General features: G+C 42.2%; 1 protein-coding gene across 3 annotated transcripts in view; it reads right to left on the reverse strand.

Moving 5' to 3' along the window:
• Positions 1 to 230: 230 nt before the first annotated feature.
• The window catches only part of ZCCHC2 (zinc finger CCHC-type containing 2), a 68,505-nt gene continuing 53,131 nt past the window's right edge, over positions 231 to 15,604 (reverse strand). Inside the window, exons 12-16 of one of the 3 annotated variants that reach the window (XR_012513075.1) lie at positions 15,282 to 15,410; positions 8,420 to 9,913; positions 7,322 to 7,463; positions 806 to 954; positions 231 to 304 (exon numbers count right to left, since the gene is read on the reverse strand). Coding sequence is in view for 2 of the 3 variants with exons in the window: in XM_010336746.3 (XP_010335048.2) it covers positions 7,396 to 7,463; positions 8,420 to 9,913; positions 15,282 to 15,410 (1,691 nt within the window). In the remaining variant the exon portion in view is untranslated. Of the gene's footprint in view, positions 305 to 805; positions 955 to 3,387; positions 7,464 to 8,419; positions 9,914 to 15,281; positions 15,411 to 15,604 lie in introns of those variants that run through there. The other 2 variants (XM_010336746.3, XM_010336747.3) reach the window with 2 other exon arrangements.

Here is a 15,604-nt window from a genome sequence, read left to right on the forward strand (position 1 = left end):
TGGGTGGCAATGGCAGAAGGGGTACTTGGGACAATCTAGATGTGAATGTCAGAGCTTTTAAATATGTGAGCAGTCACCTGTCCTTTCTGCTTGCCCCATTACTTCACTGGATCTGATGGAATAGTCAATTCATGCACACAACTTTTGGGAGGCACCTGTGTGCGCTAGCGGGGTTATCCGCACATATTTAAAATCTGCACTGACACCACTCGAATGTACCTGATAGGCCCGTGCTGAAAGCCTCGTTCTCAAAGTCCTGAATGTTTCTCTCTGGAAACTTTTCACCATCCCACGTCTTCAAATCCTTCAAGAGATACATGGAAGAGGCATCACTACGGGACAGGACGTGGCCTGTGTGTGAGGCGTGTCCACGACCTGGTCCAGCCCTCCTAGGAATCCAGAGGCCACCTGGCCATCCCGCCCGTGGGCTCCTATCACCTCACAGTGTTCCATAAAGACACAGCTCCAAAAAGCCACCACCCTGGGCTCTGCCGGAAGCACCTGTGGGGGCAGGAAGTGGCACCGGGAAATAAGCCCCGACGTCAAGCAGAGGCCAGAGCTTCCTCACGGGCCTGTCTGTGGCACTTCATCTCGCTGAACGCAAAATTCCTTTCCTATAAAATGAGGGGGAAAATTCCCTCTGCACTCCCCAGCTGTGATGACCAAAGGAACGCAGAAGAAAAGTGACAAACTGAGATTTCAACGGCTGAATGAGGGGATGGCTCAAGTTGCTTTTATGGCCAGCTGCCTGCATTCATTAAGGTTTTGGGCACAGGCTTACAACTCCAAATGTTTTCTCTCTTACGTTTAATATTCTCTAAATTAGGTCAGTAGGAAATAACATCTGCTTGCTCGCACTGTCCTCGTTCCCCACCAGGTGGCATTGCGTTCCAATGAGCAATCTTCTGGTGAGAGGCTGGTGGAGGCCTCCTTTCACAGCAGCTCAAATTGGAACTGCAAGAGGAAAAAGAAAAACAATGAACCACCACCCAACCCCCGACCTCACCACAACTCCCACCGCCAAATTTCAAAGAGCCAAACAGGATCATGGGATCGAGAGCTTCTGGGGACCAAGGCCTGCATTCACGAGGTGACTGCGTGAAGGGTCTCTGGTCCCCACGCGTGTGATGTGCCCCCCCATTCCAGAACAAACAACAGGAAGCCCCAAACCCCCAAAATTCGAAAATTGATAAACATTTGCATACACACACAGCTCAGGTGATGTGTACCTGTGTTCCAATCCAGGGGCTTACATTTTTCAACAGAGGACAGCATTTAGGAATTAGCTAAATTTCCCTCTGGCATGCGGCCAAGTTCTTTTTGCATGCACAGGCACAACAGCTGTATCTGTAAGCAGCAGTAACATCAAATATGATGTGAGACTGATTTTAGGAACCCAAACTGTGCAAGCCAATATGCTAACATGCAGCATCCAGGGAAAGACGCGGTTGCCCACCACGGCCTGTCCTCTCTGTGCGCAGGGTCACCTTAACAATATGGTAAGTGAGGGCACTCCAGTTAAAACGTTCCTTCCACCCTGAGCTGACACCTGCCTCTCGGCCCTGGGACCCCAGGGCCCCCACATCCTCATAACAGCTGGTCTCACCCCCTGAAGAGAGGAAGATGTAGAGATGTCGCGACACTTTTCTCACACCACAAAACTCACTGCTCTGAAAATCACTGAGCCCTCTTGGTGGGGTGGGGTGGAGGGGTCAGTATTTCTTCTTTATTAAGATTATGGGAGCGTCATCGGGTGGAACTATTGTCACAGCTTGTCTCCGTATCATTTTACTGCTTTACTTAGAACGATTCTGTAATCAGTATGGAGAACTGAGAAAGGTGTCTGCCAAGCTAATATGGATGGTGCTAAGCAGTAGGTACATGTTAAGAGAAAAGGTATTTTATACCGTGCTTTATCATCTCTTAAAAGCTTCTCAGAAAAATTTGATTCTTAGTGCTTACATTAAAAATTAAACGTTGATTTGCCATGAACTTTACTTTGGTACAAAATAATCAAGACTGCACGACCTGGCATGTCTGTACAGTCCTTATGAGCCATTAACTGGCAAGGTCCCCAACTAGGTTTCACCTGTGAGGGTAAGGAAGCGCTCTTCTGTCCTGTATCGGTGCCTGGGGCAGAATTAGTCTGATGAAGCACTACGTTTGCTAGGTTCCTCACCACCCGAGCAGCCACTGCCATCCCTCCCACCCAAACATGTTCTCATCCACACTTCACCCCCACCCTTTATTTTTAAAGACAGGGTCTCACTGTCACCCAGGCTGCAGCACAGTGGCATGATCTTGGCTCACTGCCACCTCTGCCTGCTGGGCTCAAACGATCCTCCTGCCTCAGCTTCCCAAGTTAGCTGGGACTACAGGCGTACACCACGACCAGATAATTTTTGTACTTTTTGTAGAGATGGAGTTTCATCATGTTGCCCAGGCTGGTCTTGAATTCCTGGGCTCAAGCGATTTGCCCAAAGCCTTGGCCTCCCAAAGTGTTGGGATTATAGGTGTGAGCCACTGCACCTGGCCCTGTCTCAAAATAGTATTGCAGTCTCCCTGTTCATCAAAATTGACTTCAACTAGAATTTGAGTGGCTTCTCAATGCCATTTCATTATGTTGGATCTTTCCCATGGACTATTTCAGTTAAACTTCTGAGCCGTGATTTATTTATTTGAGATGAAGTCTTGCTGTCACCCAGTCTGAAGTGCAGTGGTGTGATCTCAACTCACTGCAACCTCCACCTCCCAGGTTCAAGCAATTCTCCCGTCTCAGCCTCCTCAGTAGCTGCGATTACAGGCACGCACCACCATACCCAGCTAAGTTTTTGTATTTTTAGTAGAGACAGGGTGTCTCACCATGTTGGTCATGCTGGTATTGCACCCCTGACCTCAAGTGATCCACCTGCCTTGGCCTCCCAAAGTTGTTGGGATTATAGGAGTGAGCCACTGTGCCCAGCCACTGAACCATAATTTAAAGAGACATTCTCATTTTACATCTAGGGAAGATAAAGTTGAGAGCATCAACATTCCTTCTACCTATCTCTTCCCTTCCTTTCTAAACGGGCCTTCCCATGGCCAACCCCTTAGTCTGGGCCCTCCTGGCCATGCCTCACCCATCTTTCAACTTCCAGGTTCTCTTTCCTTAACCACCTGAGGAAGAGGATTTCCTCTAATACCATTGTCACCGTGTTTTCTCTCTATTTAAAACTTGGAAACTTCCCATTTTTTATTCAATCAACTCCAAATTCTCCAGTCTGATCCCATTTTATCTACTGTACCCACAAAGCCTGAAACTCTCATAATTTTCCCTCTGTTACTGCTCTATCTCCTCCCCCTCCTCCACCCCCCCACCCCATCCCCAACCACACACTGCTGTCACATTTTTGTTCCTGGCCAGCCTGCGCCCCCACCCCGGGCTCTTTTTAGATGCAAAGACCTAGGCTGCACATGCATTCCCCACCTAGCCTTCCACAGCACTACGACACCATCTCCAGAGGGGGTCAGGATACCCATTCAGGGGTCCCTACTACATTGCTGGTACGAGTGGAAATCACTTGGAAAACAGTATGGCAAATCTCGGCAAACTGAGTACTTGCATGTCCTACAACCCAGCCCCTGCACTCCCAGCTTGACGCCCTAGAGAACTCGTGTACACATGAACCGGGGACAGCAGCCTTGTTTGTTACAGAAAAAAAAAAATAAAAACCACCCAATGTCCATCGACAGAATGGAGAAATTATCTATATTCTTCCCAATGAGATTATTAGAAGGTAGTGAAAATGAATAAATATAAGAACATAAATATAAGAACCATGAAGTCAGATGAACAGAGCCAGTCACAAAAAGCTAGGCACAAAAAGATACCTTTTTACAAAGCTCAAAAAAAAGCATAAAGAGTTTGTATATTTAGGAGCAGTGTGTGGGAAAACAAAAAAGCAAAAGACTAGCACAAGGCCGGGCATGGTGGCTCACGACTGTAGTCCCAGCACTTCAGGAGGCCGAGGCGGGCAGATCACCTGACAGGGTCAGGAGTTCGAGACCACCCTGGCCACCATGGTGAAACCCCATCTCTACTAAAAATACAAAAACAATTAGCCAGGCGTGGTGGTGGATGCCTGTAATCCCAGCTACTTGGGAGGCTGAGGCAGGAGAACCACTTGAACCTGGGAGGCGAAGGTTGCAGTGAGCCAGTATCACACCACTGCACTCCAACCTGGGCAATAAGAGTAAAACTCCATCTCAAACAAAAGAAAAAAAAGACTAATACCATCTAGAGTAGTGGTTATCTCAGTGTAGTGGGGGAAAGAGAAAAGGGATAGGTAAGGATATGGGGACTGTTAGTTAATGTGAATTTGGGTTCATGATTTACTCATGTTACCTATAGGTGCATTATTTGTTGGCTGAAAAGGAAAGCTGGTGCCCTGTAAGCAATCAGGGAATCTATAATAATTTCAAACTCACTGCCCACCCAACCAGATCCAGTCATTAGAAGGCTCCTGTCAAAGAGCCCGGGCCCAGGAAGGTGCTGGCCACCAGGACTCCTGCAAGGGCAGTGCGGAGCAACAACACAGGCCCCCAACCATCTTAGAAATTACCGACCACTTAAAAACTTTGAGCCTGGATTATAGACAAGATTAAACAATGAAATAAAAAATAGTACATATTGTAGTGAGAGAGGGGCCTGGCTAATAAAATCACACTAACAAAGTTGATAAAGTAACGAGTCCTTTACACTTTTGATGGGTAAAGACCTAAACTGGAAACATGAGCTCAAGGTTAACAAGGACTCTGCCTCGTTGCTACCACAGCCTTTGGTACATGGTGGGCATCCAACATTCATGGAGCACAGTCCCCCTTTCTCTAGCAGTCACACAGAAGACCTCTATATAAAGTCATTTGGGAGGCCAGGCACGGTGGCTCACACCTGTAACCCCAGCACTTTGGGAAGCCAAGGCAGACAGAGCACTTGAGGTCAGGAGTTCGAGACAGCCTGGACAACATGGGAAACCCCGTTTCTACTAAAAATACAAAAATTAGCTGGGCATAGTGGTGTACACCTGTAATCCCAGCTACTCAGGAGGCTGAGGCAGGACAATCGCCTGAACCCAAGAGGCAGAGGTTGCGGTGAGTTGAGATTGCGCTATTGCACTCCAGCCTGGGCAACAGAGCAAGATCCTGTCTCAAAAGAAAAAAAAGTTATTTGGGGGAAGAACTGAGGAACATCCAGATGGTAAATAACTTTGGGATTCACTGCAGGGAAATGGGTTGATCCTTACCCCCCAAAATAATTACATACACAAATAAAACTTAAAAAAAAAATCACCATGTATGATGTCCTAGCTCCACTCTCACAAAATCTGCAATAAGGCACAATTCTTAAGCTGTTTTTCGTTTTTTTTATTGCTGTTAATTCAAGGAAAAAAGGTTGCATAAAATCCAATCTGTTCTAGAAATATAAGTGGCCTTTCCAGTACATAACATTTCAAATATCAAAGTATATGGTAAACATACAAATAAGGAGAAGGTAACATACCTCCTATGTACAGTACAGTATTTTAAATCATAAAATAAGCTCCATAAAGTACAACTGGCAAGTGATTCACAATGCGGCCCATACGTGGCTTATCAAAACTCTCACTTGAACAACTCAACTGCAGCTTAACAATTAATTTAATAATGTGGTCCAAAAATACCCAGATCAAATAAAATATATTTAATCAAAATAATTTCCTTTACTTGAACTTTCTTTCTAAATTAAAGCTTTCATCTACCCCTTCACACCCACCCCTTCCCCGTAACTCCCGCCCCTGAAAGAAAGTTTCAAAATGTACATTGGTGCTATAAATATAAATGCTACTTATGAAGCATGAAATTAAGCTTCTTTTTTCTTCAAGTTTTTTCTCTTGTCTAGCAATCTGTTAGGCTTCTGAAACAAGACCAAATGTTTACGTTCCTCTGCTGCATACCAACATTACTCCACACAACAAAAATCTATCATTTCTGCTCTGTGCTGAGGAATGGAAAAATGAAAACCCCCAACCCCTTAACCCTAGCACTATACAGTGGAAGCTGTTCATTGCTGATGAATGCAGCAGTCACTAAAAAATACACCCAATCTTCCAGATAACCTCAGTGCACTTTAGGAAATCAAAAATTACCTGGAAGCAATTTAGTACATAGATTGGCTTTTTAAAAAAACTTGTTTTTAAAAACAGCAGCATTAAACTTAGTGACATGACACCGACATGATTAATACCATCTAACACACTCAGAATTTAGTCTTTCACATTATAATCAAACATAGTGGTAAACTGTTATAAAAGTGACTTTGCTACGAGAGACAGGTTAGGAAACAAATAACCTGACTTACGGTAGAAACCCATAGCTCTGTTCAGACTGCAATAAACCATACACATTGCAAACACAATGTAACACTGTAACAGTTGGTATAGGGAAAGGAGAAATCTTAAGTAGTGTCTCTGTGAGCACAACACGGTGGTGGACAAGTGACACTGGCTGGAGACTTTCATGACAAACACAAGCACACGGAGAACGACATTCACACCAGTGTGTTCACTTTGTGTCTCTCTGAAGCAACAGGCTAAAAAAGTATGATGGAAGTAAAAAGTTGGTTTCAGAAAAAGCTTTTTGTCCATTTCGTACGTCATATTTTTTCAGTTTCATATGGTTTGACTTCTTCCTCTCTCTTCCACTTATTTTCATTTTTATTTGGACAACAAGCACTGCATATATGTATTTACGTGACGCTGTTTATTACATATATACATACTATTTCGGGAGTTGGATTCCTCCTGCAAGATCAGGGTGAAACATTCTGCCCTTGGTTTATACGCAGAGCAGTTTACGAAAGTGGGTGAATGCACTGCTGGCCGCTCCTGCTGCCGGCCGGGGACAGAGTGAGGCTGGCTGGGGAGGAAAGTGTCGTTTACGGTCAAAGTGAGAAAAGCTGGAGAAGAAGCAAATTTTTTTTTTTTTTCCAAAACCATATGACTGTCACCAGTGTTGTAAAAAAAGGTCAAATACACAGTTTTAAAGATTCAGTAAACATTGCACACAGCAAGTATTCAGTGTAAAAAAAAAAAAAAAAAAAAAAGCACGCACCAACATTTTCCTTTTGATAGTTTGTCTGAAAGTTTAAATTACATGTATCATACATATAAGCCTGTTGTTGAACCAGGAGACCAGAGGCTCAAAAGCATTGCATTCTTTCTTGTTTTGGACATTGGTACAAGAGAAATGAAAAATCCCAACTGCATAGAAATCTAGGAAATGTATAGACAAAGAAACAAAATACCTTTCCTTTCCTCCCCTCCACACCCCATGAACTCCCCACACTTGAGTGTATTAAGTAGGCAAGCTTTACTCGTTTCAGTCTGCAGAATCCAACGTATCATTAGAAGGGGGGAGGGGAGGTGCGTATCTCAGTCTGTAAGTGCCTAAAATGGGAAAGACAGAACTAAGTCACCGCTTACAAGGAAATGTCATCACAAACCACTACGTACAAGCTATCACACGGGCATGCTCTCCAAAAGGCACCTTCGTCAGCTCTAGTGCTACTCCAAATGGCCAATCCACTCACTTAAAAAAGCAAGGTAAAGTTTGTGCTTTGAATTCAATCTAAAGGCTATCAAACTTGATCTTCCTTTAAGAATGCCAAGGAAATATATTCCCGATTTAAGACTTTTTTGTTTCTGGGTAAGAGATGGCAAAATGACAACGGCCAAATTCAAGTGAAAGCAATAGTTTGAAGTTGACAAAATTTGGTATCTTACTCAAACATATTCAAGAGCATTTTCTTCCTTCTGGTGGTAGTAGTATTAAACTTTGTTCAAATTCCTTTACTCTCAAATCAGTGCTGAACTATTTTGTTCCTGTAAAATGCAATAGAATCTTGGGGTTTTTTTTTTTTAATTTTTTTTTTTTAAAGCATTTGCTGGGAAGGAAAAGGGCAGCATGGGGAAATAGGCACAAGGCCAGCTGGTTATGCAGATATACTAAATAGTTACTCAGAACCTAATGTCAGACAACTAATTACTTCCTAGGTTTTCAATATATAAAAATTTTGCTTACTCTATGACAGGATTGTGACTTAAAAAAAAACTGCTGCAAGCAAGAGATTTAACATTACAGAATTCCCATCACACTCCTTCAAAAGGGCCTTTAGAGTTACTCCTTAATTGGAAACTGAAATCCTCTGAACTTCCTTGTGCTGTGTGACCTGGGTCTACACTAGGTTTTTCCAGTTGCATTTTATGATCTGTCACTGAAAACACAACATCCGTAAACGAAAACACAAACAGATCTTTCTGCTACGACAGAATCCCATGATCAGTAAGGAAAGGAAGAAATGAGTGAACTCAAAAACAAGTCCTCTGGGAGTTATTGTGATTACCTTGTTGATTGGCCTCCATGGACGACTGCTTACAGTCCTGTGCATAGTGTCCGCTTACACCACAATTGTAACATGAGACATTCCCATTCTTCTTGGGCCCCGAACCACTGGTGTTGGCAACTACATTAGGTGCTGGATATACAGGATAGAATCTCCCAAATCCTGCCATCTGCTGCATGCCATAGTTGGCTTGGCTCCCCATGACTGGGTCATGTACCAGTCCATTTGCATACGGAGTCTGAGGCAGAAAAAAAGGAAGTTGGTTTCCATTGCTCTGATGTGCTTGGTTGAGGTAGCTGCCATTGCAAATGGATGGCAGAGTAAAGAATGAAGGGACTCGGTACATTGGTCCAGGCATTGGATTAGGATAATAGTAACTATTTAGCTGAAGGTTTCCATTGGTCCCACAGCTGCACCTTCGCCCACAAGAACCACAAGGACCCGAGCCCATCTGCTGCGGTGGCACTACTGTCCCATTAGCGTTCGTGTTCCCCACAGCACTGATGTAAGAGGTGCTGTCACTCTGCGCGGTACTGTGTGTCAAAGCAGGGCTCGGACTCGGGGCAGGGCCTGGGGTGTGGGTAGGAACTGCGGGAGGAACAGTGGCCTGGGCCTGGCTGATGCCTGCGCTCGCTGGCTGGGGAGAAGTTGCTGCTGTGCTGAGTACACCGGAGTTCTGGCTGGGTAACACGCCGGCAGCAAGGGGAGAGCCTGGTAAGGGGTAGGAAGCTGGTGGCTGAGCAGCTGAAAGGCCAGGTGCTGGAAGAACTACCTTCACATTGGTAGGCTGAGGGACTGTCCCTGTGTTTCCCTCAATTTGAGGCACCATTTGATTGAGTCCTACCACTTGGGATGCGGATTTTGTGATGGGGTCCGTGGTAGCAACAGGAGAGCCTGGGAAACTACCTGGGTTATGGATAGGAATAAAGGCAGTGTTTGGTGATCCGATGCTCAGACTTCCGGGTGGTTGTTGCGGGATGTTAACTGTGCAGCTCTCAGAAGATCCCTGTGGTGGTGGCAACTTTAGCCTCTGAACTGTTAGATGCAAAGCGGGAGTGCTACTATGTGGAAGGAAGGTTGATGGAATAGGTAAAGGGGAAGCCAGTAACTCAAGGTGCTTTTCCGATTCTCCAGTGGAAGCTGTTGGCCCTAGTATTCCAACGGGGGTTGAATTTGCAGACTCCCTTATTGCAGAAATAGCAACAGGAGTAGGAACAAGCATCCCTATGGTTTTGCCATCAGCGGATTTGGGTGCAGGAATGACGACTTCAGGCTTCTGGGCACCATTGTGCATGACACAGTGTAAAGTTGGCATAAAGGAAATATGCTGATACTTGGGTGAGTTTAAGGGATCTTCTAAAAGGTTTCCATTCTCATTTCCTAGTGAAGCAATTTGAACAGGTGGCTTGACAGTGACAGTCTGGTTGACAGAACCATAACCTGTAAACCTAGTTGTTGATGGATTCCCGGAATCCTCAGAATTGCTGTCTGTGTCTAAAGAAAACAAATATAAAGAGATATTAGCACAAGCATAAATCCCATCTTTCTTGTTAGAAATAAACATTAAGTATATCTCAAAGTAACTCAAGTTTGGAAAGTGTCCCTCCTCCATGATGTTTCCTGACTGTCCAGGCTGACTCCCTTAACTTTTGGCTTTTGATGGGCCATCATTAGATTAATGCTTTATTTTTAAAATGCAAGGATATAAACAAAAAACCAAAACATAAAAGGCTGGAGACTGAATGAAACACAGTATAAAACAGAGATTTATGTAACACCATTGTTGTACTGAGAAAAGCACCAGACACTTTTAACCTTAATAAACTTCAGGCAATCCACTTGGTTTATTAGGTATACCTGAATGTGATGAAGAGAATGAATCCAAGCTGGAAAATACGCTTCAGGATATTATTCAGGAAAACTTCCCCAACCTACCAAGGCAGGACAATATTCAATTCCAGGCAATACAGAGACCACCACAAAGATATTCCTCAAGAAGACCAACCCCAAGGCACATAATCGTCAGATCACCAGGGTTGAAATGAAGGAGAAATACTAAGGGCAGCCAGAGAGAAAGGTCAGGTTACCCACAAAGGGAAGCCTATCAGACTCAGCAGATCTCTCAGCAGAAACCCTAACCCTACAAGCCAGAAGAGACTGGGGGCCAATATTCAACATCCTTAAAGAAAAGAATTTTCAACCCAGAATTTCATATCCAGCCAAAATAAGCTTCACAAGCAAAGGAAAAATAAAATCTTTTGTGAACAAGCAAGTACTCAGAGATTTCATCACCACCAGGCCTGCTTTACAACAGCTTCTGAAAGAAGCACTACACATAGAAAGGAACAACCAGTATCAGTCGTTCCAAAAATATACCAAAAAGTAAAGAGTATCAACATAATGAAGAATTTTACATCAACTAATGGGCAAAACAGCCAGCTAGCATCAAATGGCAGTATAAACTCACATATATTATTATTAATCCTAAATTTAAATCGACTAAATCTCGCAATCAAAAGACACAGCCAAAACCCATCGGTATGCTGCAACCAGACTCATTTCACATGCAAAGATACACACAGACTCAAAACAAAGGGATGGAGAAAAATTTACCAACCAAATGGAGAGCAGAAATAAATAAATAAAAAGCAGGAGTTGCAATTCTCGCCTCTGATAAAATTAGGACTTTAAAGCAACAAAGATTAAAAGAGGCGAAGAAGGATTTTACCATTTTACATAATGGTAAAAGGATCAATGCAACAAGAAGAGCTAATGATCCTAAATATATACGAACCCAATACAGGAGCACCCAGAGACATAAGACTTACAAAGAGACTTAGACTCCCACAAAATAACAGTGGGAGAGTTTAACATCAGTATTAGACAGATCAACGAGACAGAAAATTAACAAGGATATCCAGGACTTGAACTTAGATCCGGAACAAATAAACTTAATAAACATTTATAGAACTCTCCACTTTAAATACACGAAATATACACTCTTATCAGTACCACATCACACCTACTCTAAAAGTGACTAAGTTAATCATTTCTCAGTAATTGCATAGCATTTCACAGGTTTAAATGAAATAAAGGTTGGCAGCTTGCTTTTTTCTTCCGTCATTTCTTCCTGTCTCCATTATTAAGCATGCGCGCGCGCGCACACACACAAACACACACACACACACACGAAAATTTAAAGCTATTATTAATCATAAAACAAAAAAAAACAGAGGAATAGGAGAGTACAGCAATTTCTCCAAAATCAAAACAGAAAAACGGCAGATATAAACAACACTGCATCGGTTGTTACTCCTGCATTATCTTATACTTGTTACAGAAATAGTGTCCACCTAGCCTTCGGGGGATGTCCTGACTTTTGGTATAGATGGGAGAGGATAAAATCTGATTCACAATGTTTACGCATCATACACACAGATGCTGTGTTGATGTATATACAGACCATTCCATTAAACGTAGTGCCTATTTAAAAATCTTTCTGCTCATAAGGATAAGCTGAATTGCACTAGGTACTTAAAATATCTGTATTCATTAAGGTACAAACTGGTAATATTCAGCTTAAGATGTTAAAAATTTTTGAAACAGAAAACTAAAAACAAATTAGTCAAAAGAAACTCCCCCTCAAAACCAAAGAGTCTTCCTGAAGAAAGATGACATGAAAACTACTTACTAACACAGAACATCAACTGTATTACTAATTCAATGATTTTAGTTTATATCCGAAGAGATTCAAAGAGTAAATGGTTTTAGCATAAACTTCCCCTAATAGATTAATAACTGGGGTATTTCTTGCTAAATTTTACAAAATAAAAACTATTCAAAAATCCTACCTTATTTAAGGCATTTTATCTGTATCATCACACCACTGCAGAGTTAAAACTAAGAATGTAAAGTCTAAAAGAAGCAGAAATATTTTTTAAGAAGTCAGTTAAATTTCTATGTGTTTTAATCTTAAGTCATAGCAAATGGCTTCATGATTTTTAATGCTCCCAAATGGTTTTTTGAAGCCTCATGAGACTCCTCTAGACACGTCGAGACACGTCTCACCCTTTTGTGCACTGATTTCAGTAAGTGTAAAGCCTCAAACAGAATACCATCACTACTCAGGAGGGCAACAGCAAAGCCACCCACGCACTTTTCAAAGCAGCCTTTTCATCCACTCAGAATTCTAAAAATGATCAAAGCTCTCTACCATAATGGATATTTTCCTTGGGTGAAGAGAGCCCTAAGTCATTCTTTCATATTTAATAACAGCCTATTTGAAAAAAGCCATGTTCCTCCACACAGGCCACCAACTTATGCTGTCTGATGGCAGGAGAGGGATGCTGTCATTACCCAAGTGTACAGATGTACACCAACACTTCTGACAAGGCCACATCTGCAGTGTGAGCCACAGAGTCACCTTCACATCCTAGAGAATCAAGCATAAACGTAAAATGAAACATACTGAAAGTTTGTCTATTCTGGGTAAGGAATAAACATTCTCTCATTTAATGCAGGTGCAGAGGCTCCTGCTTGTAATCTCAACACTGGGAGGCTAAGACGGGAGGATCACCTGAACCCAGGAGTTCAAGACCAGCCTGGGTAACACAGTGAGACCTTGTCTCATAAATTGGGGAAAGAAAAAAAAAAAAAAAAAGAAGAAAAATCCTCTCATTTAAGCTTCATAATAGCATGGTGAGAGATTTTCATTTTTTCTTTCACAAGGAAACTGCAGATCAGAAGTATGGTGCTGCCTCAGATTAGAAGAATTGGTATTAGAGTAACTATGCTACATTTGGAATGACCACAAAATAACTGCAAAGTAAACACTGGCTTTAACTGCATGTGATGTAGCAACACTATTGCATAGCACCCTGAGACATAGCCTGATACCATAATTCAGAAAGCTAAGGTCCCAGAGAGCTGCAGACTGCCCAGGAAGAAACCATACTTGGCTGAAACAATATGTGCTAAGGATCTTGATCTGCAGGTGGACCACGAGAAGTAACTTGATACTGCCCACCAGCATGGGTACGCCTCATAACCACGGTGTCACCAATCAGATGTCATCATCACGTGTAAAGAACAACATTCTCATTCAACATACACATTTTGAAGGAGATCTCACCTCCAGACTAGAATGGTGGAGTAAGACCTCTAACAATCCACTGTTTCATAAAAGCAGTGAAAACCCTAGCAAAAACTGTCAAATAACCAACTTTTTCAAAATTCTGGTAATTAACTAAAGGCTTACAGCACTCTGAGGAGTGTTTATTCAAAAAAACCCAGCTCAATCTGTAAGAATAGAAAACCTCAAGGCGTTTTCCCCTTTCCTACTTCCACTCCCCCTTTCTCCAGCTCTAAAATAGCTCTGTAAATGACTTGTCCCTCAATTTCCAAAATCAGTGCAAAAACTCTCTCTTGTAGTACTAGCCATAAAACCCAGCAGCCATTAGGAGTATGGGTTTGGAGTTCCCCAAAAGCCCCATCACCAAACTGTCACCATTTTACTGTCTGGCAGCTAGTGCTCACTCTGTGCTATAGCCTCTTACCCGCAGGACATTTGTCATGATTAGTCAGAAGCAACTGTTTAGCAAGGTTGCTGCCTGAAGCAGCATTACTAGTTGGGGCTGACAAGAGGCTGACCAGAAAACTTAAAATTAAAAAATGGGGAATGAGATGGCCACAGGAATCTTTAGAAAGCTTTAATATATTCCTGGGAACCTAAAAGGTTTTGCTCATGCCTATAGCTGTATGCCTTTCCAAGGCAGACCTGAGAAGACCCTAAGCTCTCACTGCTGGCTGATTTTAAGCCTCTGTGCAAGGAGGAACTGAAGACATAATGCACATAGAAAACAACAAAATGGCAGACCTAAAACCTGCCTTATTACATTAAATCTAAATGGACAAACAGCAGAGATCAGCAGAATGAATAAAAAAACATAATCTGGCCAGGCGTGGTGGCTCACGCTTATAATCCCAGCACTTTGGAGGCCCGAGGTGGGTGGATCATGAGGTCAGGAGTTCAAGACCAGCCTGGCCAACACAGTAAAATCCTGTCTCTACTAAAAATACAAAAACTAGCTGGGCGTGGTGAAAGGCACTTGTAATCCCAGCTACTTGGAGGGCTGAGGCAGGAGAATCACTTGAACCTGGGAGGTGGACGTTGCAGTCAGCGAGATTGTGCCACCACACTCTAGCCTGGGCGACAGAGCCAGATTCCATACAAAACACAACACAACACAACACAAACCGAACCAAACCAAACCAAACCAAACCAAACCAAACCAAACCAAACCATAATCTAACTGCAGGTTGTCTGCCAGAGACAAACCTTATATTTAAAGATACAAATAGGTTTAAAATAAAAGGATAGAAATCAAAGTACTGTGCAAGCAGTTATCTACAAGAATGCTGAATTGGCTATATTACTATCAGACAAAATAGACTTTAAGACAAAAATTGTCATTAGAGACAAGGAAAAGTATCTTATAATGATAAAAGGGTCAATCAAGAGGACATAAAGAGTATAAATGTATATGCATCTAACAACACACACATTTTCCTTCTTTCTACACTAACTCTACTTCATTATGATCCTGTCTTCATCCTATTTAACTTCAAATGCAATGAAATATGTTTATCAAATCAACACTGCTAGAATTTCTAAGGTAATTATCTGTATCATTTATATCATTTACATATACCCTTTGTATCAACTTTATGTTTAAAATCAGTTAGTGGAATTTATAGGATCATAAAATTCCTTGTTTGTCTTTGACACGAAGAGACAACATACTTTTCCCTCCACTCCCCTGCCCCTGCCATGCCAACAATACCCCCACTTCAAAGAACAAACCTCTGTCTTTTTCTTCTTCACTTTCAAAACTTTCTCTTCCATCATGTCGTGGACTAGATGGAGAACTGTAACTCTCTGAAGATGTTTCTCCACATGTGTCATGGCCAGAGCCAATGTCCAAATTCACATCTAAAAATAAAAATACTATTTTAAAAAATCATGCTAAGTCATTTTAAATAAATTTTAAGTTGAACCATTAGAAATTAATTTTAGCTACAAATAATTTTCTTCTGTTTCCCTACAACCATGTAAAAAATCTTGTCCTTGATCTAGATGAAAAATGATTACTAAATTACAATTTTAATGGAAAATATTTCATATGT

This window comes from Saimiri boliviensis, chromosome 13 (assembly GCF_048565385.1).
Source record: "Saimiri boliviensis isolate mSaiBol1 chromosome 13, mSaiBol1.pri, whole genome shotgun sequence".
NCBI lineage: Eukaryota > Metazoa > Chordata > Mammalia > Primates > Cebidae > Saimiri > Saimiri boliviensis.